The sequence below is a fragment of the Ovis canadensis genome, chromosome 17, assembly GCF_042477335.2.
Source record: "Ovis canadensis isolate MfBH-ARS-UI-01 breed Bighorn chromosome 17, ARS-UI_OviCan_v2, whole genome shotgun sequence".
Lineage (NCBI taxonomy): Eukaryota > Metazoa > Chordata > Mammalia > Artiodactyla > Bovidae > Ovis > Ovis canadensis.
In genome coordinates this window covers 81,835,810-81,863,616 of record NC_091261.1, presented here as the reverse complement: position 1 = coordinate 81,863,616, position 27,807 = coordinate 81,835,810, and the positions used below count along the sequence as shown (strand labels likewise).

Genomic DNA, 27,807 nt, shown 5'->3' with positions numbered 1-27,807 from the left:
TTTCTTTAAATGACACGGCGGATTTAAAAAATGATCTTTTTTAGGGACTCCCTGGTGGTTCAGCGGTCAGGGCTTCGTTCTCCTGCTGCTGGGAGCAGGGCTCGATCCCTGGTCCGGGAACTAGGAAGCGAGCCTCCAAGTGTGTCCTAAATAAATAAATCAATACAAACTATCAATTAAGTAACAATTCCGTCTTTCTTTACTGAGCCAGGCGGCATGTGAGATCTTAGTTCCCCCAACCAAGCACCAACCAGGCCCCCTGCAGTGAAACTGCGGAGTCTTAGGCACTGGCGTACAGGGAGGGCCCCAGGGTCCCATTTCAATCGTTGCAGATGCCAGCGCACCGAGTGTAACGGGGTGGGGGGGTGGGGGGCAGCGCACCGAGTGTAACGGGGGAGAGTGGTTCTGTGGGGGGCGGGGTGGGGACTGGGCGGTGCACAGAGCTCTTCAAAGGAAGGATCGGCGAGAGGTCAGGACCCTGGCGCGGCTCCCCGCGGGAGGCCGGCCGGCCCCTGTGGTCACCACGAGGGCTCCTGGCGGGCGCCGTGCCGGGCCTGGCAGTGCTGCTTGCCAGGGGTGGCCTCAGAGCGCCCTCGTGGTTCCCAGGACAGTCCTCTCAGGGAGGAGCCTTCCTGATGCAGGGCGGTGACAATTAAGGTGAGTTCTTCTGGGCCTTTAGGCATTATTTCTGAAACTTGGTTAGTGTGCTTTCTATGGGTGGACGGTTGGGGAGGGTGGAGTTTCTGAATCACTGAGAAAAATTGCCGTCCCCAATCCTGGGATCTTGCTTCACTTTTCTGACCTTTGAGCCCTGGTGAAATAACTTCTAGAACAGGCATGGTGGGGTTTTTGTTCTCTTCCTTGGTCTGCACGTGTTGTTTTGTGTAGTAACTGTAAATTGGGTTCTATCAGCTCTTCTTTGTAGGAAAGGAAGCAGCCGAGTGTGAGCCCCGCTGGAAGCCCAGCGCTGTGTGCTGTTTTGAGGCCCGAGCTTGGGGGTGTGGGGTCTGTGATTCATCCCCTGCCCTCACCACTGTTTTGCTCTCTGCCTGTGACGTCGTCATCAGTTGCGAGAATTGCATTAAATTAGAAGGATTCTGGAGTCAGGAGGTAACCGTCGGGATTCCTTAAAATTCAGCCTCCTTTTGCTTTAGGTGAGGATCCTGATTGGACAAATTACTTAGATTGAAAACAGCACTTTTTACAGGGAGAACTAATGGGTTTCAAGTCAAAGTCAGAATTTCAGAACATCTCCAAGGCTGGACCTTCAGCTGAGTGTGACCAGATGGTAGTTTTAACAGGGGCAAGTGTGGGTCTCTTTCGGAGTGTGAGTGACACAGCCGCGGAAAGGAGGACGGTGGGGCGTTCACTGCTCACTTCCTTCAGTGTGTCTGTGTGTCTGGAAATATTCATGCTAAAATGTTATTGGGGAAAAAGGAAAGCAGCTTAGCAGGAGTGTGTGTGCAGGGCCTTGTAGTGTTGGTGGCCGTGAGCTGAGCCTGAGCCTCTGGTGGCTCCTGGCCACGTGCGGCTTTTTCTTGCGTTAAGTGAGGCCCCGTCTGGAAGGGGAGGTGGGAGCAGGCTGGGCTCCGCTTGCAGGCCAGGCCCTCCAGCGTCTGGGAGGCAGGCGTGCAGCCCGTGAGGGGAGTGCATGCTGGCCTTCAGATCCAGGCGAGCCATGGGTCGGGGGCGCTTCTGAGCGTGGAGCTCGCTCCGGGGGCAGCGAGGCCCTTCCAGGCCCTCTCCCCGAGCCCCTCCGTGCACCCTCGACCTGCCCTGCACGGCCCCAGGTTTCCCTGTAGGAAGGACCGGTCAGGGCGGTGCCGCCTTCAGCCCTCAGCCCCGTTCTCTGTTCTGAGCAGATTCAGGTCTGCGGGGGCCTGTGCGGTCGCCACCTCTGCCCTGCGCCTCCCCCTCTGCTCCCGCCTCAGCCTGCACATGTACAGATGGCGGGTTTCAGTGGGATTTGTAAAGGGTGGCCCCTGCTCACTTAGGCACCTCATTCTTCCCCCGGGCTGTGGGCCCCTGAAAAGCAGGTGCAGGTGGAGCTGCGTCCGCCTCTTTGCGACCCCATGGGCTGTAGCCCGCCAGGCTCCTCCGTCCATGGGATTTCCCAGGCCACAGTACTGGAGTGGGCTGCCATTTCTTTCTCTAGGAGATCTTCCCGACCCAGGGCTTGAACCCGGGTCTCCCACATTGCAGGCAGACGCTTTACCGCCCGAGCCACCAGGGAAAGGTAGGTATTTGTGTCTCAGTCAGCTCAGGGTGTCCCTGCATTTATTTGTGCCTCGTTGCACTTGCTTCCTGCGGTGACCCAACGGAAGAGCGCATGACCCAAGGAGGGTCTTGGAAGGACGGAAGGGAAAGCCCAGACCCTACCGTCCTCCCCTCCCCCACGTTGTGACTATCAGCGGAACGGCGTCTCCTGCCTCCCCTCCTCCCCTCAGGGAGACGGTGTCTGCCCTGCTCGTCCAGTCGTGAAATGACCCGCAGGACCCCGTCCCGCTGCCTGTACGCCGGGTATGAAAGTGGACTGAGGACCTGGCTTGGTGGTGGTTCTCCCTTGAGCTGGGCCGCTGTTCTGACAGCGTCTCCCTCTAATAAACTCTATTTCCCTCTCATCGTGTCTTAGATCTGGAAAGTCTTTTCCAGCCCGCGCCTGGACCTCGACACTTGGCAGAGAACTCGTGTGTGGCTCGTCTTGGCACAAAATGCAAGCTCAGTGCCTGTTGAGGAGCAGTGCCTCGCCTCCTGACTCAGTGGTCAGCACGTCCGCGCTCGGGCGGGGCGGGCCCTGGGGGGCTTCCGGTGCGTGGCCTCCAGGGACCTTTGCATTTTTAAGAGCCGTGGTTCGACTTGCACGCAGTGTTTGACGTGCTACTTGTGGAAGGCGGGGTGGCCCTTTGTTTTCCCTCGGTGATTCCTGGTACCTGTAGAGGGCACGCCCACTTCCTGTGTGGCTGGGGATGTGTAATTAGCTTTAGGCCGGGCTCCTGGAGCGGTCAGTCCTGTCCGGGAACATCCTGGTGAGAGGTCTGGCCAGCCAGGCTGAGCTCTGGCGCATTTCTATAAATGGGAGCAGTTGTCTCTCTGCCCTTGCCTAGCAAAGAGTTCTTTTAGATGGAACAGGCACAGGTCTCTACGGATTAATAGGGTCGTGGCTCAGGTGTTTAGAGTTACAGCTGTGACACAACGCACGCTGATTTGGACCAGGTGCTAAGTTTTCTAAAATCTCTCCGAAAGGTAGCTTTTATATTAAATAACGTGGTAATTAATTACACCTTCAAAATGAAAAAGAGGGGTCAAGGGTACCAGCACTGACCCCTAGGACGAGTAGACAGTCTGGAAGGGGCGGGCCGAGGGTGTAGTTTTCAGGATGTTGCGTCTTATTCATCTCTCGCGAACTCTTCGCTAGGATAAAAGCCGCGCGTTCCCGAGGAGGCCCTGTATGTGGTTGCCTCGGAGGCCGTCTGGGTGAGGGCTTGGACGGGGACTGCTGTCGCTGAAGAGCGGCTGGCCGGGGAGCCGCCCCGTCCGCTCCGCCTGGGCCTCAGGGACTGTGCTGGGCGCGGCGCCTGCCCACGGGGGCTCTGGGCGTCGGTGTCTTCCCCTGTTGCGTGGGCAGAGCATATATTCTGATATTTTTATTTTTAAGAAATGTTTACTATTTTAAGAAACAGTACTTGAGAAAGGCAAGTGACACGCCTTGTGGATGACTGCTGTTTGAGCCTGTTCTGAGCACATGCACAGGCCCAGCATCCATCCTGCTCTGTGAGGAGAGTTGCTTTTTTTTCCCCCACGCTTGACTTCGCTGGGTTGGAGCTGGTGTCGCCCTGTTGGGGGAGGCGCCTTGTCTGTGTGCGGCTCTTGAGCCCTGGCGGGGTGCTGCGTGTGTCTATGTGGGTGCTGCGTGTGTGTGTGCTGCGTGTGTGCAGGGGTGCCGCGTGTGTGCGGGGGTGCCGCGTGTGTGCGGGGGTGCTGCATGTGTGTGTGTCTAGGGGGATGCTGCGTGTGTGCGGGGGTGCTGCGTGTGTGCGTGGGTGCTGCGTGTGTGTGGGTCTCGCAGCCGCTTCGCTGCTCCCCTAGACCCCGCCAGACCCAGGCTTCCGGTGAGCAGTCCCTACCCCTCAGCCTGGTGCAGGTGGCCAGGGTCCCTGGTCACCCTGCTTTGGAGGACCCTTGCCCTTAATAGGGGTCATTTTAGGAAATTGTGGCTGGTTTTTTTCCTGGCCTGTCTCAGCAGTTGGTGGACACTGCTGCATTTCCCAGGTGGGGTCCCTGGAATTCTAGGCGCAGCGAAGTGGCAGCTCTGCAGCATAAGAACTCCTCCTGAGACCTGAGAGGCTTGGGAGCACCTTGCTAAATTGTTTATGTGGATAGAAACAAACTTATGACTGAGTCGAGAACCTTGCTGCACCAAGAAAGCTTTTTTAAAGTATACTTTTTTGGTACATGTGGAATTTTCCAAGATTGCAATTACTGTAGACACTGAGGGGAAATTGTTCTGTTCTCAGCTTTCTGAAGTATGTTAGGGTTCTCCGGAGAGAGGCGGAGAAGGCAGTGGCAACCCACTGCAGCTTTCTTGCTTGGAGAATCCCATGGACTCCCTGTCGGGCTCCGCTGTGCATGCGGCCGCAAGAGTTGGACATGACTTGGCAGCTAACCCACCACCGCCAGAGAGAGAACCATCAGGACGGGAGCAGCCTTGCTCAAAGGGGCTGGCTTCCGCAGCAGTGGGGGCTGAGCCGTCCCAAGGCCTGCAGTTGGCAGGCTGGGCCCCCCCGAGAGTTGGTGGCAGAAGCCACCCGCTTCCCAGCTCTCGCCAGTGCGGGGGAGTTCCATCAGACTCCAGCCTTTTTGTTCTGTTCAAGTCTTGGCTTGGCTGGGTAAGGCCCACCGACATTAAGGAGAGCAGTAAGCTTCCCCCACCCAGTGAATTCAGTTATTGGTCTCAATCAGAAATGCCCTTACACCCAGAATACTGTTCGGCAAAATATCCGGCGCCCCGCAGCTTAAGTTGACAGGTTAGCCATGTCCCACGAGTGTGGTTCCCCTTCAGAAGATGACACTGCTGAGAGCGTGCGTGGGGGCAGCGTGCGCCTGAGGCGCGGGGCTCGGGCCCAAGTCACGACTGTGCTGCCTGCCATAGCGGTGCAGCTCAGAGCTGTGGGTGTCTGACTGGTCAGTCCCTAGTACGCGCTTGCTTGAACAGGTGCGTGTCGAAGTTCAGGCGTGTTTCACTGTGAACCGTTTTCACATTGTTGGCACATTGCGTAGACGTTGTAGGAAGAACGCGTGTGGCGAGTAGGTTGTCTCTGGGCTTCATTGCAGCAGTGAAGGTGCGCTTACACACCTGGTAGAGAGAGGGCGCCCGGGTCCGGCGGGGAGAACCGCGGGCCCGGCAGCGTGCCCAGACCCCACATTGCCAGTCCCCCGGGCCGGTCTGTCTGCATCTCAGCCCTGAGAGCTGCTGCTGTGCTGGTCCCTCAGACGCCTGCACAGCGCAGTCCTCCTCTTTATCTTGCCAGGCACTGCGCGGCATCGGGGTCTGCTGTCCGGAGGTTCTGGTTCGATGCCATGAGTCTCCCTAAAGAGTAGCATTATTCAGAAGCAATTCACGTGCCACACAGCTCACCCACTGAAATGTAAAGTTTGGGAATCATCTGGCGATTCAGCATTTAGAGCTGCCTGCCTTCACTGCCGAGGGCCCGAGGTCAAGCCCTAAGCTGGGGAACTGAGATCCCGGAAGCCTCACAGTGCGGCCAAAAAAAGATATAAATTCAGTGGTTTTTAGTATATTCACAGGGTTACCACCGTCACAGGCACGTTTAGAATGTTTCATCCTGAAGAGAAACCTATACCCATGAGCAGTTAGTCCTGTCTCCTTCCCCTGGGCACCTACCTCTGTATGGCTTTCTGCCTGTGGGTTGGGTTTTTTTGGGGAATTTGTGTAAATGGGAGTCACAGAGTCCATGTTCACTGGGATCTGGCTGCTTTCATCTGGCACAGTGTTTTCAAGGCTCATCCATGTCGTGCCAGTTATACCCAAGGAGTAAATAGTTCGTTGGATGGATAGACCACGTTTGTGAGTGTGTGTGTGTCTCAGTCGTGTGTGACTCTTTGCGGCCCCGTGGGCTGTGGCCCCCTGGCTCCTCTGTCCATGGGATTCCTCAGGCAAGAATCCTGGAGCGGGTTGCTGTTTCCTACTCCAGGGGATCTTCCGGACCCAGGGATCAAACCCACCTCTCCAGGTGGATTCTTTACCACTGAGCCACCTGGGAAGCCGTTACATTCTATTTATCCATTGTCAATTAATGGACGTTCAAAATTGAAACAAAAAGTTATCTGGTATACAGAAAGCGTGTAAGCAGAGAACTGTGTGATAATGTGTGTCCAGTAAGTAACAAACACGTGTTAATACGTAAAGAGTTATTTAAATGCTAGCAAAGAATTCTGTCCTGGTTCAATTGGCCATTTTTGAGGTTGTTCGGGTGCTTTCCTGTTTTTTTGACCATCATGCGTAATGCTCCCGTGGACGTGTGTACCTAAGGATTTGTGTGGACAAACGCTTTCCTTTCTCTCGGGTGCCCATCCAGAAGTAGAGTTGCCGGGCCTGCGTTCAGCCCTCGAGGAGCCGCCAGGCAGTGCGTCTGTGCCCGCAGCCTGCGAGGCTCCAGTCACGCCACAGCCTCGCCAGCGTGTCGGCGGTGCTCTCCTCGCTCGTGGCCACCCTCGTGAGTGGGGAGCGGCTGCTCACTGGGCTGAACCTCTGGGCAGAGGTAGCGGCAGTCGCCCTAGGCGGGTTTCGGTGCCCAGGAGCCATCTGTGCGCAGCACAGGTGGGCACAGGACAGCTTCATCGTTGCAGTAAGTTCCATTGGGTTGTGCAGACCAGGGAAAAGTTTAGAGAGGGGGAGTGGGGCTGAGTGGTGTGGGAAGGAGGGCTGCCCTGGAATTTGGAGCAGAGAAACTTCGGGGAACCACTGACAAGAGACTTAGAAGGAGAAGGTGATAAAAAGGAAAGTGAGAGGCTGAAGGAAAGGAGCTTAGGATCTTGATTTTTCTGCAGAATCCACTTAGTGATGGGTCCAGCCCAGTTCTGTGCTCGTACAGGGGGAAGAGCGGAGTCACTGGCCGGCAGGGTCCACATAGCCCTGTTGTGTGTGTCCTGGGAGGCGTCTGTCTGGGTCGCTTTCGGTGTCTTCTGGGAGCCTGGAGCCAGCAGCTGGTGGATCTGAACTTGAGGGAGCGTCGGCCTTGGGCCGAGTGCTCATGGGGTGCGGAAGAAGAAGGCTACAAGCTCGGAAGCAAGCAGGCGGTGATCTGATCCCCAAGTGCGGCATTTTCTGGAAGGAATAACCGAGAAGCTGGGGGACGGCTGGAGAGGAGCCAGAGGTCTCGCCTTGCTTTGCTTGTGGTGTGTGGTGTTAGTCACAGCGTTCTGTCTGCTCTGAGGCCTTACCGAGGAGAGGTGGAGCGGAGCCCCTTCCTTCTGTCTCACTGTTCCTGCCGCCAGGCCAGTTGGTACAGTTCGTGTCAGGCCGGGCAGGATGAATCTGGAGCGTCTGAGCGTAGTCTGGGTGAGGTGGTCGTTGAGGCTGTTGGAAGGAAGCTTTTCTCTTCCAAAAGGTTAGTCTGTAAGTGTCCCTTTAGTTTTAATAGTGTGTAGAAACCTTCCTAAAACAGACCAGCCTCTCTTTCATGCTCAGCGTCGCTATGTGTAAAGGCTCTCACGCTCATGGCAGACTTCCGCTGCTGTTCGTCCCGTCACTGTCTTTACCCAGACCCGGCCAATGTGTCTTTCCAGACGTGGTCTTACTGCAGAGACTGCTTTCCGGCTCTGCTAATAGCGAGACGCTGGGCGGTTGTCTGGCCACAGTTCTGTGTGCTCTCTGTTACTCCAGGTCCTTTAAGCTGTGAAATCCAGTCTGTTCCAATTAGGTGGAAGGTTTCCCGTCACGGTTCTTACAGGTGTGTAGAGTGCCCTTACTTTCTGAGTGAAACGTTGAGTCTTATGTTCTGATAAGGCATTTTGGAGCTTCCTCTTGATGAAAGAGATATGCTGGGAAGCATATTTGGATCCTGATGTTGGAGTTTCTGGGCTGCTCTGCTGGTTTCCGTGGAATGCCACAGCCCATATTTGAACCTAGGACTGTGCTGGGTGATTTGGAGAGCGCAGTCACTGTGGAGACCTGTGACCCGGCTCATTCTCACTGCCAGGACGGTCGTGGCTTCTCTGCAGGGGCGCAGCGGTGGTGCTTCCGTTAGAGGCCTGGGGTCTGTACTGAGAGAGCTGGAATGCACAGAGTAACTGCTGATGAGTAGGGCTCAAGAAGGAAGTGCGTTCTTGTAGTGACGTCTAGCTTTCAGACGTTTCCATTTCTTGGTAAGATCCTTCTGAAACAAATTTCTGAAGTGCTCGCTTGCAGTCTTGTTCTCGGTGTGACGCCGTTTCTCTCTGCAGATTCGCCTGTGAATGCATCACAAAGAGGCAGCCGAGAATGAAGAGAGCAACCAGGAGCGTCGGCTCAGCACCTAAGGTGTCGGGGACCAGCAGAGCGCAGGCAGCGGACAAAGCCAGGCCCGAGAGCAGCTGCTCCGCCTCTGCGGGCAGCAGGCCCGTGAAGCCTGGGGCCGCAGCAGCGTTGTTGAAGGTATTTGTGTGTTTGCGCTCGGCGGGTGTAGGAGGAGCGTGTCTCCCTGCGAGGCCTGGCCTCCCCCACAAACGCCGTGTTGGTTTGGCCTCTGCTGTGAACGGTGTGAAGGGGCTCGCGGTGTGGCGGGCTTCACTGGCGTTGGGCCCGTCGTTAGCAGCGACGCCGGGCGGCAGCTCGCCTGTGAGCAGGGCGCTGTGCCTCGGGGCAGGGCCCCCTTCCGGGAGCCCATGGAGCGCGGCGTGGAGGCGAGTCATCTGCAGAAACAGCTCGAGTGCCGGGAAACGGTCGGCTGTCTGGGGGAGCGGGAGAGCGGAGCGCGCCCCTTCCAGGAGGGAGATGCTGCTTGTGCCTGAGGAGGCCTGATGGGGCCTGGCCAGACGGCCAGTGCGACGTCCCGAGCCCCACACGGGTTCTTCCCGCCCCTCCCTTCATTACACCGCCGCGAAGACTGTGCTGATCAGCCTTAATCCCATGCAGAACCGGGAGGTGTTCGTGTAGCTAGAGCGTGACTGGTGTTCTCGTCACACCCTTCCTTTGGAGGCTGGTTTGTTCCCTGTCCGTCGTGGGGAGTGAGGTGCTCGAGCCCAGCTTTGGGGCAGGCCGGCCAGGCTGGCCTTGTGCGCCCTTGGGCTGTGGTCAGGGTACAGCGGGGCGCGGGGCCTGGCTCAGGGCCGGGCCTCTGTGAGCGACGGCAGCAGGGCTTCCACGGCTCAGCCCGGCAAGCGTCCTCGGCCCGCAGCTCGTCCCTGGCGGCGGCAGCCTCCGCGTGGTGCTCCCGGCGTCCTGGGAGGCTGGGCCGGCGCTCGGCTCAGTGGGCAGAGCCCCGTGGCCCCCCCAGTCCTCCTCAGGCCGGAAGTCGCCGTGCCTGCCCTTCGCTTGCTTGTCTCGGGGTGCAGGCTGTGCCGCTGCAGGAAGCGTGGAGCGCGCTGCTGCTCGTCTGACGGGGAGGAGCCAGCGGCGCCCGAGACAGTCTGTCCAGAAGCCTCTGTCCACTCGGCTTCACGGACTGCGACCTAACTGTTTCAGGAAGCGCCGCGCAGGGACAGCTGACGAGGGGCTTCTCGTATGTGTGGAAGATCTCACAGGAGGTGCTAGTTTTTCTCTCCCAAGGTTGTCGAACCTGAAGACAGACTCATCGCAGGGACTGGGAGATGCCCCCAGGTTTCTCCTCGCTGCGGCCCTGCTGAGGGCTGGGTGTCACCCTGTGACCCTGGGGCGATTCCTGGAGTCGACCTTTGCCCTGCTTCTTCAGTCTGAATCAGCACGCTGAGCCATTTCCTCTGCGGCAGAGCTGCCTCTCCTATAGGAGAACCGGGGTTTTCTGCCGGCCACTCGGTTGCTGGGCTGTCCTTGCTCGAGTACTGTGTAGCTGGATGACCTTGACTTTCGGGGCTGGAGGAGCAGGTTGAAGCATTGGCACGGGACGTGCACGCAGCCGGCCGGGCTGCCTCCTCCTCGCTGGCAGGCGGCGTCTCTGCGGTTCACTCTGGAGCGCGCCCTGAGCGTGTCGGGTCTCGAGAGGCGCGGGCCCCGGCGATAGCGCCTGGTCTCGAGCAGTGAGTAGTGAGTGCTTCCCCATCGTCAGGTGGAGAGGGCCGTGTCCTCGCTGTGCGCCTGTGTGCCAGTGTCTGTGGCCCGGGCCCCGCTCACCTGGCCGGCTCCTAAGTAGTCGTGTGTGTGTGTGTGTGTGTGTGTGTGTGTGTGTGTGTGTGTGTGCACACTGGGGGGGCGCGGGAGGCGATGCTGTTTGCGTGCGCTTTCTCTTCACTGCAGCAAGTGCCTTCACTCAAGAAGAAGAAAGGGTTGCTGAGTAGAGGTTGGCGTGAAAACGTAAGGAAAGAAGAAAGTAGTGAAAATGGAAGAGCTGGAAAAAGCAGAGGGCTTGGAGAGGCCACGGGCCTGAGTGCCGCGGACCTTTCCTGCATGTCTCACTGTGCTCCCCCGTGTGTGGCTGCTCCCCGCAGCCCGAGTCCATGCCTGTCACCGCTCAGCTTTGATGACTAACCCCAGGAATGAGGTGTTCGCCCTTCAGTCACTCAGGTGCTGTGTGCACACACCCACTCCGTGGACACCCGCACGGGATCTCTTGCTGCCTGGCACTCACGGAACATGTGGCCCTGTTCTTGCAGTTGTGGGGTGTGGAGATGTGCCTTTCTTCTTTTTTAAGAAACACGGTATTCCTGTTTTGCTGCCCTGGGTCTTCATTGCTGTGTGCAAGCTTGCGCTAGCTGCAGCGAGTGAGGGCCCTCTCGAGTTGCAGTGCGCAGGCTTCTCTCGGGGATTGCGGGCTCTAGGCCCCCCGGCTCCAGCAGCTGCAGCGCGGCTTCCGCAGGCGCGGGCTGCGGGCTCCCGAGGGCACGGCCGGCAGGAGTTTTGACATGAGGGCTCCAGCTCCTTCGTGGCCTGGGCTCTTCCCAGACCAGAGATGGAGCCCATGCCCGGGGGAGTCCTGTTTCTTTCTTTTGTTTTTTGGCTGCAAACAAGGATTGAGCCCAGCCCCAGCATGGGAAGCGCCAGTTCCTATCCACTGGACTGCCAGGAAGTCCCCAAGTTTTTGCGTCTCGCTGCTTCTTATTTCAACTGTTGTTTGTGGTTAGATCTAGTAAGATGCAGGGAAGGACCAATTCACCTTAGTGGGCAAAATTTTTGGATCTTTGTTTATTCAAAGAGTGATTGGGTTTATTCCTGGCTGTGGTTCGGGCTCTCTGGTGGCGTTGCGTGAGCTCCCTGCTGTGGTGGCCTGTCTTGTTGCAGAGCGCAGGCTCCGCACCGGCTTCAGCAGCTGCAGCACGTGGGCTCAGCAGCGTGGCTCCTGGGCTCCAGAGCGCGGGCTTAGTTGCTCCAGGGTACGTGAGATCTTCCCAGATCAGGGATCAAACCCCCATCTCCTACACTGGCAGGTGGATTCTTTACCACTGAGCCACCAGGGAATCCCTGGTTCTTTGATTCAAAAGCACGTGGTTTTTTTTTTTCCCCCTCCTGTAGATCTTCAGCTCCCCCGTGCTCTCTCTCGTTTCTAAGAGAAGTAAAATCAGGTTTCCTCACTTTTTCGTCTTAAGTAATAAATTTATGCTCAACCTGGTTATCTGGAGTACTTGTTTCCTTTTTAGAAAGCTCACTTGTTTTTCAGTCATCTTCATAAAACATACGTCAAACAGTCTTTCTCTAGAAGAATGGCCATTTAACCCTCACTGTGACCATAAAGCCTCTAGTGTTTTATTTGTATGTTATGTGGGCTTTTTAAAAAATCCTCTTCTTTCAATTGTGGCTTAGGCTACCAAAAAAAAAAAAAAGGTAGATAAACGTTAAAAAAAATGACCTTCCGAGAAACTTCTGTTAGATGTTGGCTCCATCACTGGATCACTTCAGAGCAGGGGGCTCTTCCTTACTCACTGCTGCCTCTCTAGAAACTGCCAGGTGGCGCGCTGACTCCGGTGCTCCTGCTTGGTGAGCCACAGCCGAGGCGAGGGGTGGCAAGTAGGGTGTCCTCGCTGCTTCTCACCCCTCACTGAATCTGGCACGTGGGGGCATACCGCGGGCTCCTGTGACATCTTTGAGTCCATTGTGATTTTCATATTTTTAGAAAGGAGTTGCAGCTGTTTATGAGCCAGCGAGAAGGTTCCATTTCTGCAGCGCCCAGGCACTCGCTGCCTGGTGGCTGCCAGGAGGTCTTTGCAGAGGCCGTGGGCTCAGCCTGAAAGTCAAGGGCTTTGGTTAGGGTCAGAATGTTGTTTAATGTCGCTCTACCTAACCAGCTTGTTTTTAATCTTTCGTTGCTTCTAGACCAAGAGCAGTGATGACCTCTTAGCTGGGATGGCTGGAGGGGTGACTGTGACCAATGGCGGCAAAGGGAAGAAGAACGCCTGCTCCTCCGCCGCGCCGCCCGCGCCCGCGCCCGCCACGAGCGCTGCAGAGACCAGGCCCAGGACCAGCACAGGTGCGCGCTGGGCGGGCCCCCGCCGCGGCGGCCTGCAGGGACTGCCGCCCGGCCGGGGAGCGCCTGACCTGTGCACAGCTGTCTGGTGCTCCATCTCCACACGCCCGTCTCCCTGTCGCTTGAGGGCCGTGCTCAGCTCCTTGACGCCCACCTTCAGTTCCAGGTGTCATCCACACATATCTGATTATCTCTGAAGGATGAGTGCGCTTTTAAAAATACATTCACAATGCCCTTATCAGGCCTTAAAATAACCATGTTTCAAACCGTTGGTTATTCAGTAAATATTCAAGTCTCCGCCTGTCTCACAGATGCTGCCTACATGCACTTGCTTCTTCGCTTGGCTTAGGGTTCACCAGGACTCACTGAAGCTCCGCACAGAGTGATTGCCGGTGTCTCTTCAGTCTTCATCTGTAAATCTGCGAGTCCACCCCGCCCCTTTTTTTCCTCGCAATGCGGTCTTTGTAGAAACTGGCTGTCCGACCTGTAGAGTTTCTAGACTTTCTTTCCTCCTCTTTGGCCATGTCATGTGGCTTGCAGGACCTCCGTTCCCTCACCAGGGATGGAACCCAGGCCAGAGTAGTGAGGACACCGAGTCCTCGCACTGGGCCCCCCGCGAGTTCCCTCTGGTGGTCTGGGTTTTGGAGCCGCGCTCCTGTGCTGCGCGAGGCCGTGTTTCTGAGTTCTCTCTGCTCGCTGTCAGTGCCCTGGATTTAGAGCCTTGATGGGCAGATGGAGGCTCCTCCGCTCCTCTCGCCTGCTCCTTCGTACAGGACCGTCGTCTGTCCGTCTGCCCGTGGTGTGGCTGTCTCCCGCTGCCTGGCGTTAGCAGCCTCTGATAGTCGGTGCCTAGATCCATTCACCCCAGTCCTGCCGTTCTTTCTTCCCTCATTAGCAGCAGGTCCTCTTTTTTTTAAGCTCTCATTCTGTAGTCCAGAGAGTAATGCTTTCACATGTTGCTGCTTACACTGAAAGAAAAAACTTGGAAACTTGCAGTATCTTAGGCCACTGTGTTTGTAGTAAGTGTGTGAAAGCGGATGGGCAGGAGCCAGAGCAGGCCCCTCCTGCTCCCATCGTCCAGGCTCTCGTCCCCTCCTTGTGTCCTGGACTTCCTCCTCGGCTGGACGTGCCAGCTGCCCCCCCGCCTTGACCCTGTGCGGCCTCTTCCTTCCACCCAGACCCCGGCCCACGCTGACCGCAGCGGCGCGGTCGCCAGGAGGGAACGTGGACATCCTTACTTGGCTCTACAGGTGTGACTCCGTCTATTCCTCACCGCATCCCCGGAGGGCGAGGCCATCCTCAGAGGTGTCCCTTAGAGGCTCTCAGCTCAGCATCGTGAGAGCCCCGCGCAGGAAGCTGCAGTGCCCTGCCCAGGCCACGCACCCATTCGCTCGGCGAATGCTTCCTGGGCGCCCGTTCTGTGCCAAGCCTCAGAGCTGGTGATGGAGCACCGTGGACCATAGGTCTCTGCCCTGGGGCCCGGCGGCACCACATTTACTGCTCCGGCTTGTGTACCGAAAAGGAGGCCCGGTACTCTGACCCCTCGTATCCCCTCCCTCCCTGGCTTCAGAGTCTCCGTGTGTGCAGACGCGCGCTTCCCTGCCGGCCCGCCTCCCGCCGCCGCGGGCGGCCCTCGGGCCACCCCGCAGGCCCTTTGCCCCGTCTCTCCCCGTCCCAGCCTCCCTTCGCAGTCGCTCCTCCTCTGCCTGTGAAACATAGCGCAGGTTCCTTACCCCGTCTGCTCTTGCGGAGAGCGGGCTCTTCTCCGCAAGCGTGGCCTCCCTGCGCGTCGCTGCTCTGTCTGCCCACGCCTCTCCTGCTGCTCTTCCTCCTCCTGGTGCTCCCCGAGGCGCCCTCTGCTTGCTCTCCGCCACCGTGCTCGCCTGCGTCTCCCCCTCCCCTGCTCAGGAAGACGCGCTGAGCACTGCTGCTGCGACTGCCTGGACTGTTGCTGGCGCCCAGGGCCTGTGGAAGCCTTTCTCTCCCGCCCCACCCGCCACGTGGCCTTTCTTTTCCTTCCTGCACGTGATGCCGCGTCCACCACCTCGTCCCCGTCTGCCGAGGCCGCCAGCACCCCCTGCCTGCACTCCCCCGAGCCGCGGCAGAAGCAGGGGCTTCCCACAGCGTCCCCTGTCGGGCAGAGCTTCCGCCCTCCACTCCCTGGTTAGCCTGGTGCTGACATGTGAAGAACCAGTTGGCTCGTTAAGAATAGTTATTGGTCAGGTCTGTGACTTATTTTTCAAAGTAAAGAAGAGTCTGATGGTTTCTTTAAGTATTTGTGGATGAACACGTTCTTTTTATGTTGGTTAAATACACGGCCCTCTCAGTTGTTTGCAGAGGTGTAACTTTAGCAGTTGGTGACACTGTGGCTCGTTTGATGAAAGTGTCGCCAGGCCTTGGCGGCAGTGCTGTGTCGCTTTCTAACACCGATGAAGGCCGAGCGGGTCCTGGGAAGTTGCAGGTTCTGCCGCACGGCCTGCCTGCGTTTGAATCTTGGCTCGTCCATATATTACCTGTGGGGCACTGGCAGATTATTTATCATCTCTTTCTGGGTTTCTTCCTCTGTAAAACAGGATGATGGTAGTGAAGCCTGTGTAAATCACTGTGTGTGCGTTATTAACGCGTGTGTGGCGTGAGGATAAGTGCCGCTGCCTGTCTGAATGATTCTGGTTACTGGTGCTATCTGTGTGGCACTTCCCACGTGGAAAAAAAATCTGTCTGCCAGTCCCAGAAGCGCAGCTTGCATCCCTGGGTTGGGAAGACCCACCGGAAGAAGGGGAAGTGGCCGCCCCCTCCAGTATTCTTGCCTGGAAAGTTCCGCGAGCAGAGGGGCCGGGTGGCCCGCCACCCTCAGGGTCGCTAAGGACCGGCCGGGACTGAGGGACCACGCCCGTGGCGTTTGTGATGTGAATGTTTCTTGCATTTTCTTTGATCATAGTTACTGTGTTTGTTGTGGGCGGCTTAGGTTTTTGTTTGTCCAGAGGCTGCCTCTCCCTCCTGGTCACCCACGGTCTTCCCTCACCTCCTGCTTCTGCAGGTAGCTGGCTGTGTGACCGGCTGTCCCTCGAGGCACCTTCCATAGCCTCCCCCGGACACTGGGCTCCGGCCACCTGTTGAAATCCGTGGTTTAGGGTTCAGGGCCATGTGTATTGAGATACGATCCGCATCCCATAAACTTGCCCCTTACGGCACGCAGCTCAGTGTGTGACGTCTTTTTCCACTGATAAATAAAGGGTGGTTGACCTTCCTGTTTGCAGGGAGCTGAACTTGACCGTAACCAGACTCTCAGGCAGGGCCAGTGTGACAATCCCTGTGCAGGCGCTGAGATCATTGCTCGTCCCCTTGGGGCTTACCTGGGTGCCTGCCTCTTGCCGATGTTCTGCTTTAAACTCTTTGTCTTCATCTTGTAGGCACGAGTTCTTCAGCCAAGCGCAGCACTTCCACAGGTAATAAAGAGTCCGGTTCTACTAGAGAAAGATTACGTGAACGTACCCGACTAAACCAGAGCAAAAAACTACCTTCTGCAGGTCAGGGGGCTAATGACGTGGCCTCGGCCAAACGCTCACGCAGCCGCACGGCTGCAGAATGCGACGTCCGCATGAGCAAGTCCAAGTCGGACAATCAGATCAGTGACAAAGCTGCTCTGGAGGCCAGAGTGAAGGATCTTCTCACCTTGGCCAAAACCAAGGACGTGGAGATTTTACACCTGCGGAGCGAGCTCCGGGACATGCGTGCTCAGCTGGGCATCAGCGAGGGCCCCCTCCCCGAGGGCGCCGAGGAGTCCGAGGAGAAGGAGGCCAGCGTCGCGCAGCAGGCGACCGGCGCGGCGCCCACCTTGCTGCAGCTGCAGGAGCAGAACGCGGCCGTCCGCGAGGAGCTCGGCCAGCTGAAGAGCGAGAACCGGATGCTGAAGGACCGGCTGAACGCGCTGGGCTTCTCGCTGGAGCAGAGGCTGGACCACTCCGAGAAGCTGTTCGGCTATCAGTCCCTGAGCCCAGAGATCACCCCTGGCAACCAGAGCGACGGCGGGGGGACGCTGGCCTCCTCGGTGGAGGGCTCGGCCCCCGGCTCGGTGGAGGATCTGCTGAGCCAGGATGAAAACACGCTCATGGACCATCAGCACAGCAACTCCCTGGACAACCTGGACAGCGAGTGCAGTGAGGTGTACCAGCCCCTCACGTCCAGCGACGACGCCCTGGACGCGCCCTCGTCCTCGGAGTCGGAAGGCCTCCCGAGTGTCGAGCGCTCTCGGAAGGGCAGCAGCGGGAACGCCAGCGAAGTGTCTGTCGCGTGCCTGACGGAGCGGATACACCAGATGGAGGAGAACCAGCACAGCACGAGCGAGGAGCTGCAGGCCACCCTGCAGGAGCTGGCCGACCTGCAGCAGGTCACCCAGGAGCTGAACAGCGAGAACGAGCGGCTCGGCGAGGAGAAGGTGATCCTCATGGAGTCCCTGTGCCAGCAGAGCGACAAGCTGGAGCTCTTCAGCCGGCAGATCGAGTACCTCCGCTCCCTCCTGGACGAGCACCACGTTCCCTACGGCATCGACGAGGACGTGAAGAGCGGCCGCTACATGGAGCTGGAGCAGCGCTACGTGGACCTCGCTGAGAACAGCCGTTTTGAACGGGAGCAGCTCCTTGGCGTCCAGCAGCACCTAAGCAACACCCTGAAGATGGCCGAGCAGGACAACAAGGAGGCTCAGGAGCTGATCGGGGCGCTCAAGGAGCGCAGCCACCACATGGAGCGGGCCGTCGAGTCCGAGCAGAAGGGCAAGGCGGCCTTGGCTGCCACGCTGGAGGAGCTCAAAGCCACCCTGGCCAGTGACCAGATCGAGATGAATCGCCTGAAGGCCCAGCTGGAGAATGAGAAGCAGAAAGTGGCGGAGCTGTACTCTATCCATAACTCTGGAGACAAGTCTGACATTCAGGACCTCCTGGAGAGTGTCAGGCTGGACAAGGAGAAAGCAGAGTCTCTGGCCAGTAGTCTGCAGGAAGACCTGGCCCGCAGCCGGAATGACGCCAGCCGGCTGCAGGACGCCATCGCAAAGGTACCGGTTCAGTAGACAGGGCTCTGGGGCCGTGCAGAGCGGCCGTGGTGCACACGCGCTGCCCGAGGGCCGGCAGCCCGCTGGCGTGCGGCTAGCTCTCCTGAGGGGACCTGTTTCTAAGCTGCTGGCCTGGGGAGGGAGCGGAAAGCGTCTTGTGACGACGCTTCCACTCTCACCCTTTGCCTGTGGCCCTGCCTGTGGGAGGCCGAGGCTAGAGTCACGCCTGACAGCAGTTGCCCCAGCTCTGGGTGTGCCCCGGGGAGCACGTCAGGCCGGGCCACAGCGCCCTCGCGGCTGCAGGTGGACGCAAGAGAAGCGGAGAGCCAGCATTCCAGTCTGTGGGGCCAGCAGCGTCTGCCTCCTCTTCTTCTGTGGTGTGCTTTTTCAGGTAGAGGTCTAGTTTGGGTTAAGCTGCTGTGCAATCTATATGAGAGTCTGTTCTTAATAATGTAAATCTTAATTTTTTAAGGATGACTTTCATAGATACAGTTTAGGAGAGGTATTTGTTGGCTCGTACGTGTTGGGGCCCCCATGAACTGACAGCTGGACAGTATTTGAGAATTTCGGTTTCTGGTTTTAATTTGATATGGAAACTGTCAGAAAGCAGATATCATTTTTGTGGGAAAGCATGTTAATCATTGATGAGATGCATGCCTTCAGTCCAAACTTTGGAGAAGGGAAAACTTCGGAAACCTCTTCGTAAGTACTGTAGCGAGGTTCAGTGTGATGTCAGCGCGAGTTCAGTGGTGTGGCAGCGTGCCGTGCTGACGCGTGCTGTGTGACGTCCGAGTCACTGGACGCCCACAGCGGTCACACGGCCCTCCTCACTCTCGCAGAGCGGTGCCCACTTCGCTCCCAGCCCAGGCGGCCTGTGCCTCTGTCCTGGGACTTAGCTCAGAACAGCACTCACTTTCCTGATCTGCACCATCGATTCCACACAGGTAGAAGACGAATACCGAGCCTTCCAAGAGGAAGCTAAGAAGCAGATAGAAGATCTGAACCTGACCTTAGAGAAACTACGGTCAGAGCTGGAAGAGAAAGAGACGGAGAGGAGTGACATGAAGGAAACGATCTTTGAGCTGGAGGACGAAGTAGAGCAGCACCGGGCGGTGAAGCTTCACGACAACCTCATCATCTCCGACTTAGAGAGTAAGTGAGGCCCCGCCGGGGGACAGTGCAGGCCCGTCTCCAAATTAGAGAGTGAGGCCCCCCCGCCCGGCGGACGGTGCACGCCCGTCTCCAACTTAGAGAGTGAGGCCCCCACCCGAGGGACAGTGCAGGCCCGTCTCCAAATTAGAGAGTGAGGCCCCCCCGCCCGGCGGACGGTGCACGCCCGTCTCCAACTTAGAGAGTGAGGCCCCCACCCGAGGGACAGTGCAGGCCCGTCTCCAAATTAGAGAGTGAGGCCCCCCCGCCCGGCGGACGGTGCACGCCCGTCTCCAACTTAGAGAGTGAGGCCCCCACCCGAGGGACAGTGCAGGCCCATCTCCGAATTAGAGAGTGAGGCCCCCCACCCGTAAGTGAGGCCCCGCCCGGGGGACAGTGCACGCCCGTCTCCAAATTAGAGAGTGAGGCCCCCCGCCCCGGGGACAGTGCACGCCTGTCTTCGAATTAGAGAGCGAGGCCCCCCGCCCGGGGGACAGTGCCCGCCCATCTCCGAATTAGAGAGTGAGGCCCCCCACCCGTAAGTGAGGCCCCGCCCGGGGGACAGTGCAGGCCCATCTCCAACTTAAGAGAGTAAGTGAGGCCCCCACCCGAGGGACAGTGCAGGCCCGTCTCCGACTTAGAGAGTAAGTGAGGCCCGCCCACCTGTGGGGACTGTGCATGCTCAGGACGGACAGGTGGGGGTCTCCGCCTGGGCAGGGCTCTGGGGCAGCAGTGCTGTGGCCGGGCAGACGTGTGTGGGCTGGGGCCTCATGGCACCACCCGTCTCCCAGCTGCTGTTTTGCTCCTGAAGGACTGTTAAACAGAAGCATCTCTTTAAACTGCTTAACTATGAAAAGTCATTTCAGTGAGATGTTAATGAGGCTGTTAACTTTCTAGATCTTAGGAAAAGCCATTTATCATCAACGTCTCGTGGTTGCAAGTGTAATGAGACCAAAAACTTGATCTTCAGGCCTACAGCACAGGTTTTTGTTTATCTGCTTAATTTTCCTCCTTTCCATGAAGATATCGTCAGGTAGATTTGGAATTTGGATTTTGAGTTGCTCTGCTTGCTTTTTTAAAAGATTTTTAAAAACTATTTTGTAATTATTTCAGACTTATAAAAAAATTTGCAAAAACAGTGCAAGCATTTCTGTGTGGAAAATGTGGTGAAGAATGGAAATTTGCCTGGTCTTCTAGCAGGCTGTGTTCCGCTGCGAGTGAGGAAACAGATGTGCCGCGGAGCAGTTGGGCAACACTGACGGGCACGCGGATGCGGCCAGGCCACGTTCTGGCTGAGACGCGGCTTCGTCTAGTCACAAAGAGACACTAAAGACAGAAATGAGGAATGCTGTACCGGAAGGCCTGAGTGGTGTTGTGTCCCCAAAGATGCCGGTGTCATGAAGGGCCGGGGCTGAGGGGGAGTCCCAGGCTGCAGGACTTGGGACGGGCCAGCCCCTGCTCCCTTGCCTGCTGGGCCCCGGGCTGCCCTCAGGCTGTGGGGACAGACATCGGCATAAACGCATGAGGTGGACAGCCCACGGGGTCTGAGTGCTGGTAGGGACCACACACTGCCTTATGCCGGGGTGAGGGACGCAGTGTGTGTCCTTAAGAAGGAAAGATGGACACAGGCAGACGGGCAGGGAGCGGAGACGGCAGAAGATGGAACACGGTGCACCGTTAGGGAGGCAAGGCTGAGCAACAGGGACATGGGTGCTCGGGACCTGGGCCTTGTGTTACTTCTCATATCTTCTTGTAACTTTCAAGTTATTTCCAAATGATAACGTTTTAAAAGTTCTTACATACTCTTTACCTGGATTCTCTGAATATCAACAAATTTTAAGTTGTAAGCCTGCTAAGGATGGCCTGGTGGGGATGGGGAGGATGGAGATAGCCTTTCTGGATGCCTTGGAGGCTTTCCAGTCGCCCATTCATGTCTGACTCTTTGTGACCCCATGGACTGCAGCATGCCAGGCTGCCTTGTCCTTCACCGTCTCCCAGAGTTTCCCAAAACTCATGTCCATTGAGTCGGTGATGCCATCCAACCATCTCATCCTCTGTCGCCCCCTTCTCCTCCTGCCCTCAAACTTTCCCAACATCAGGGTCTTTTCCAATAAGTTGGCTGTTCGCATCAGGTGGCCAAAATATTGGAGCTTCAGCTTCAGTCCTTCCAGTGACTATTCAGGGTTGATTTCCTTTAGAATTCACTGGTTGGATCTCCTTGCTGTCCAAGGAACTCTCAAGAGTCTTCTCCAGCACCACAGTTCAAAGCATTAATTCTTTCGTGCTCAGCCTTCTTTATGGTCCAACTCTCACATCCATACATGACGACTGGAAAAACCAGAGCTTTGGCTAGATGGGCGTTTGTGGGCACAGTGACATCTCTGGGTTTTAATACGCTGTCTAGCTTTTCACCCGAGGGGCAAGCATCTTTCAGTTTCATGGCTGCAGTCACCGTCCGCAGCCGTCTGGGAGCCCAAGGAGAAAAAGCCTGCCGTGCGTCCGTCATGGCTTCACTTCTTTCTTCATCTGTTAGCCGTGAAGTGATGGGACCAGATGCCACGATCTTAGTTTTTTTGAATGTTGCGTTCTAAGTCAGCTTTTTCGCTTTCCTCTTTCACCTTCATCAAAAGGCTCTTTATCTTTTGTTCTTCGCTTTCTGCCATAAGGGTGGTGTCATCTGCACGTCTGAATTTATTGAAATTTCTCCCAGCAATCTTGATTCCAGCTGTGCTTCATCCAGCCCGGCATTTCACGTGATGTGCTCTGCGTAGAACTTAAATAAGCGGGGTGACGCGTACGCAGTCTGGACGACATGGTCCTTTCCCCGTTTTGAACCAGTCCGGTCGTCGTTCCATGTCTGGTTCTAACTGTTGCCTCTTGACCTGCATACAGGTTTCTCAGGAGGCAGGTAAGGTGGTCTGGAATTCCCGTCTCTCTAAGAATTTTCCACAGTTTGTTGTGATCCACAGTCAAAGGCTTTAGTTTAGTCAGTGAAGCAGAAGTAGATTTTGTCTGTGACCCACCGGATTTAGCAGTTTGATCTCTAGTCCCTCTTGTATGTCTGTACAGCTTGTAAATCCAGCTTGTACATCTGACAGTTCTTGGTTCAAGTGCTAAAGAAGACTAGCTTGAAGGATTTTGAGCATTACCTTGCTAGCATGTGAAATGACCGCAACCGTGTGGCAGTTTGAACATTCTTTGGCCTTTCTTTGGGATTGGAATGAAAGCGGACCTTTTCCAGCCTTGGCTAGAGCTGTTGAAATTTCGGGTCATGCTTCTTTGTGGACCGACAGGCAGATGCAGCATGGAGCTGGAGCGCCTGTGCCGTGGGTGCAGGGGTTGACCTACTCCCAGGAGAGGGGGGTTGTTTGCGTCAGCCCTCCAGGTGTCTGGTGGCAATTCTGAGCTCTGGCTGGTTGACCCGGCCTTTGTAGGATGACCTCAGGGCTATTTATTCCAAAGTGTGAGGATACTGAAGTGGCTTGTGGGAACGTATTCCTGAGAGACATAGTGATGCACTTTTTCATCTAAAGTTTTAGAAAACTTTTAGTTTAACATTTGCGTCCAGTTTGTATTTCATTGTCTGAACTGAGAGAGTTACTGCATTTTACTTCTTAAATACAGATGGTTCTAAAGTTTGAGATTAACTTGGGAGCTCAGTGTCTTCTTTTAGTACAGATAATAGCCTTTTTCCCTTGCAAACCTTTTGCTTTGAATGTGGAAAGAGTGACACCTTGTGGTAATTGGGGTGATAGCTAGAAAAATGTAAGAGGTTTCCAGGGACAAAATTTTCCATATCAATGCCAAAATAAAAATTACATAAACAGGGCACGAATTTTAATTATAAAATGGCTGAAAATCCTTAATAAAATCTTTTTAGCCATGTAGTTTCTCTCCCCAATTTTTAAAAAATGTTTTATTTTGTATTTGGGTATTGCCAATTATGGAAACATTAACAGGCTTTATTTTCTTGGGCTCCAAAATCACTGCAGATGGTGATTGCAGCCATGAAATTAAAAGACCCTTGCTCCTTGGGAGGAAAGGTATGACCAACCTAGACAGCATATTAAAAAGCAGAGACATTACTTTGCTGACAGAGGTCTGTCTGGTCAAGGCTATGATTTTTCCAGTAGTCATGTATGGATGTGAGAGTTGGACCATAAAGAAAACTGAGTGCTGAAGAATTGATGCTTTTGAACTATGGTGTTGGAGAAGACTCTTGAGAGTCCCTTAGACTGCAAGGAGGTCCAACTAGTGAATCCTAAAGGAAAAATCAACCCAATAGTCACTGGAAGGACTGATGCTGAAACTAAAGCTCCAATACTTTGGCCACCTGATTCGAATAACTGACTCATGGAAAACACCCTGATGCTGGGAAGGGTTGAAGGCAGAAGGAGAAGGGGACGACAGAGGATGAGAGGGCTGGAGGGCATCACTGCTCAACGGACGTGAGTTTGAGCAAGCTCCGGGAGTTAGTAATGGACAGGAAGCCTGGCGTGCTGCATTCCATGGGGTTGCAAAGAGTGGGACATGACTAAGCAACTGAACTGAACTGATAGCTCATTAATGGGCTTCCCTGATGGCACAGTGGGTAAAGAATCCGCCTTCAGTGCAGGAGACACAGGTTCGATCCCTGGGTCAGGAAGATCCAGTGGAATAGGGAATGGCAGCCTGCTTCGGTATTCTCACCTGGGAAATCCCACGGACGAAGAGCCTGGTGGGCTGCAGTCCACGGCGTCGCAGGCAGGCGGACGCGACTGAGCTTGAGCACAGAGACGATGGCTGATCAGCAACGTTGTGAGGGTCCCAGGCGGACAGCAGGGGCTCAGCCACCCGTGCGCATGCGTCCCGCCCCAGCCGTGCGGACCCCCGTGCAGCACGGCGCAGAGCTCCCTGAGCCGCACAGGAGGCCCTTGTTGGTTATCCATTGTAAACATAGCAGTGTGTACATGTCCAGGTTTAGAGATGAAAGCTGGAATGCCCAGAAGCGCCCGGGGAGCTGTGTGGCGGGTAGCACCTCCGCCTGGATGCGGCAGTCGGTAGCGTCGCGTAGCGTATGCCTTCTGAGTGTGTGTTTAGCTGGACCAGTTGGCAGTAAGCTGTGGACACTGACCTCTGGAGTATTTTAGCACGTTCTCCTTGTAACCACAATGCAGTATCACAGTTAGCAAAGCTAGGCATAAGTTCTTAGCATCGTCGAATACCCCGTGCGCAGGTTTCCCTAGCTGACCCTAGAGTGCCCTTTATAATTGTTTGATCAGATCCAGGATCCAGACACATTTCCTGTAATTTATTGTTATAGCTACATAATCTGATAGGAGTTAGTTTTTTCTTCAAGAATTCTAGCATTTGGGATGTGTGCTAAGTCAGCACTTGATTTAGGGGAGTCCATGAAAGAGAATGCTGCTAACTGGGAAATGAGGGGTTTTCCTGTGGAATGAAAGCATCCCCATAGTCACTTTTAGAACCTTTTTAATCACCACCCCCTCCAAAGCAATCCGGCACCCATTAGTAGCCACTGGTCATTTACCCCAGCGTGGTTCTGACTTTTTAATAGACAGGATTTCAAAACAGCTTTTGTGAATGTACTCAGGACCTGGAGGAAAGCGTACTCGTCGTGATGAACAAACAGCAAATCTCCGGATTTGCTGCTAAAATGAAGCTAGTAGGTATTTTGGAAATGAAACATTAGACAGCAAATACAGAAAGTTACGGAGTCATTCAGACTGCAGCTCAGAGATGCAGAAGAACCTCTGGCCTTGAACGTCAGCCCGCAGACATCAGGGAGAAAGACGCTGGAAACAACGAGCAGGGCGTCCTTGGTGTCTGTGGGACACTGCGGTGTGTGTGTGGCCAGGGGTCCACACGGCCCCCCGGAGAGCTCAGCGCCGTGTAGACCTGGAGGGCGTGCCGGGCTGGCCTGGCCTGCGGTTTCCTCGCCGCACCGGGACGCCACATCTGAGCCGGGAAGGTCTGAGCAGCAGCTCTCCCTGTAAATGCTCTTGAAGACTTCCAGCTCAGGACGATGGCCTGAGGCCACATACACCTCCTTTCCCTCCCACAGTCCCAGGGACATGGCGGGAGAGACGTGAGAATACTCTGAACAGTAGAGCAGAGAGACATCGGGAAGGATCCTGTCCGCAGGCCAAGAGTTCTGAGCAGTCTCTGGAAGACTTTCTGTAAAGCCGATGGACTTGGCCGTGGGCATCAGCGGGAACAGAGAGGTCTGTGGCCTAGAGAACTTTGCACCTCTCAGTAGTGACGTCCCCACCGTGCCCTGGGGCTGAGGGCAGCGGTCCTCCCTGTGGGCTCAGGACGAGGCATAAGGCACTGGGGGTCCTTACACCCCCTCCTCTGTTGGGCGCCGGCTCTGCTGTTGGCCGGACGCTGCTCCTGGGCTCGTCTCTGTCTAAGGAATGTGGGAATATGGGCCCAGGCGCCCCCAGCACCACGCCCTTCGTACTGTGCCTGGGTAACTGCAGGCTGCCGTGTTGTCTTGAAAAGGAGACCACACAGGGCAAGGCAGCTGGGCCCTGCAGTGAAACAGGCGCGTGCACCCCTGCCGCCTCCGCAGGAACCGCCTTTTCCCTCTTGCTGGTCCAGAGTGTGTCCCCCTCCCCCCCCCACCAGCGTCTCCTGTCATCAGCAGAGCCTGCCTTTAGCCGGTGTTCCGCCCAGAAGCGTGCAGGAGTCTCTGATGCGAACCATTCTTTGTAAGTAAGAAAGACCAGCCAGGACTCACTAGACGTTTTAATACCTTCTTGTTTAGTCAACTCCGACCCTGCGACCCCGTAGACTGTAGTCCTCGGGGCTCCTCTGTCCGTGGGATTTCCCAGGCAAGAATGCTAGCAGGTTGCCATTTTCTTCTCCAGGGGATCTTCCTGATCCAGGGATCGAACCTCTGTTTCCTGCATTGGCAGGCAGATTCCTTACCGCTGAGCCACCAGGAAAGCACCTTTTAACTTAGAGGAGAATAGCAGAAAGAAAGCTCAACAGAGCCTCCAAAATAAAGCTGCTAATGTGCCGAGCAAAACACAGCTGACTGGTATCAAGGACAGTGGCACCAGCAAGACCTCAGGCCCAGCTTAGCCACGACCTCCCCTGCCATTCGCTGCCTGCGTCGCCCTATTCTGTGCTCACTTGCAGCTGCGTTCTGCCCTCTGCAATCCCTGAGGTTCAGGCCAGCTGGGGTGGCATCCCGATGCTTGGAAGTCGATGACCGTGGTGAGCACGGGTGGCTCGAGACCAGAGAACGGGCAGGGCAAGAGGAGGAAAGCTGTGTCCTGCCGTGATGAGACGGCCTGGAAGGCACGGTACTGGGGAGCCTCCGTGGAGGACAGTCGTGTTGACTGTGTATGATTAAAACTTTCAGTTCAGTGAAGTCCCAGGATTATCAATAAACGGTGTTGGGAGAGTATTTGAAATATATATCGAATATGTAGAGAGGTTCAGTAAGACTCGAGTAACCCGTTAGCCGAATGATGCGTGTGACTAAGTCAGAAAAAGATACAGGAGGATGCTTGACTTCTGAAAAAAGCAGTGAGACTCAAGATGGGGGTGAGAAGAATTTAAGAGAGCTAACATGTAAGAGAGGAGAAAAGGGTCCTTTATGGAGTAGTGGTCAGAATTTTTACAAGTGTAACAGAGCCATAGCAACCTGCTTGCAGAAATCTGCTCTTCAGAGACATCCTTAAGAGTTTGCAGCTATCCACACAGATGTGGATGCTCCCGAGTCACAGGTTACTAGAGACCAGGATTTTTTGGAGAAGGTGATGGCCCCCCACTCCAGTACCCTTGCCTGGAAAATCTCATGGATGGAGGAGCCTGGTGGGCTGCAGTCCATGGGGTCGCGAAGAGTCGGACACGACTGAGCGACTTCACTTTCACTTTTCACTTTCATGCATTGGAGAAGGAAATGGCAACGCACTCCAGTGTTCTTGCCTGGAGAATGCCAGGGACGGGGGAGCCTGGTGGGCTGCTGCCTATGGGGTTGCACAGAGTCGGACACGACTGAAGTGACTTAGCAGCAGCAGCGGCAGCAGAGACCAGGAAACGACCTATATTTTCAACAGTTGAGTCCAGTTAGAAGCCCGTGGGCTTGGTGCGTCCCTGCCACGGCCGCCCTTTCACCAGCCGGGGTGAGCACGCCCGGTCGGCGTGCGCAGGCCAGAGAAACGTGTGCGTGAAAGAAAGCACGCGCCAGGGGACGAGCCGGGTGCGTTGCCTCTGTGATGAAGACCGTGGCAGTCTTACTGGAGCATCGCACTCGGACTGTGGCCAGCCGCAGTGGCGTCCCGAGGAAACACTGGTCTCCGTGTGTTCCGTCCCGTAAAGGCTCTGACTTGGTGACTTCTCAGAAAGAATTCTGTATTCTGGAGCGCGTGGGTTGACGTGGGCCCTGTTGACGGTTTCAGGCGGCCCTTCAGCGCCTCCTCCCCCTCTGCAGGCGTGTCCCCAAGTAACACCTGAAAAGCTGGAGGCACTCACAGTGTTTCCGAGAAATGCTGGAGCCGCTCTGAGTGGCTGCTGACGGGGCTGCTGAGACAAACCATGACACTCCCAGTTGGTGGAGTGGGAGTGTGGCCGTCAGACTGGTGCTGCGGACCCGTATTCACTGATGAAAGTGCCCGGCATCTGCTGGCTGGGGGGAGAGCTCGTAAAGCAGTGGAAACAGTGTAATGTTTTTCCCTGTAAATGTGTCTTACTGTTAGAATCGGGGATAAAAGTTAGCCGCATTTTGGGGGGAGGGACAAAAACGAGTAAAATAAAAAGCAACAGGGACTTCCCTGGCAGTCCATTGGGTTAACCCTGCATGCTTCCGAGGCAGGGGACACGGGCCCGCCCCTGCGTGGGGGGCTAAGACCCTGCGTGCTGTGCGGCAGGGCCCAAAGAGACAAAAGTGGGGGATGGCTTACTTTAAACCCACATGCAGCCTCTTGCATCAGGGGCTCTGTTTTGGGGGTATAGCTGTGGCCTGGTGGCTGTCTGCCCGCTGCCCCGCCCCTGGCCCTGAGGGGTGCAGCT

At 56.0% G+C, this 27,807-nt stretch overlaps 1 protein-coding gene across 5 annotated transcripts in view; it reads left to right on the top strand.

The window, feature by feature from the left end:
- SPECC1L (sperm antigen with calponin homology and coiled-coil domains 1 like) overlaps window positions 1–27,807 on the top strand; it is an 86,471-nt gene that overhangs the window by 14,820 nt on the left and 43,844 nt on the right. For 2 of the 5 annotated variants that reach the window (XM_069558017.1, XM_069558018.1), the window contains exons 2-5: window positions 8,464–8,653; window positions 12,440–12,593; window positions 16,001–17,637; window positions 18,579–18,786. In XM_069558017.1, the coding sequence (XP_069414118.1) occupies window positions 8,501–8,653; window positions 12,440–12,593; window positions 16,001–17,637; window positions 18,579–18,786 (2,152 nt within the window). In that variant the 5' untranslated portion in view covers window positions 8,464–8,500. Of the gene's footprint in view, window positions 1–2,750; window positions 2,809–8,463; window positions 8,654–12,439; window positions 12,594–16,000; window positions 17,638–18,578; window positions 18,787–19,418; window positions 19,428–27,807 lie in introns of those variants that run through there. The other 3 variants (XM_069558019.1, XM_069558021.1, XM_069558020.1) reach the window with 3 other exon arrangements.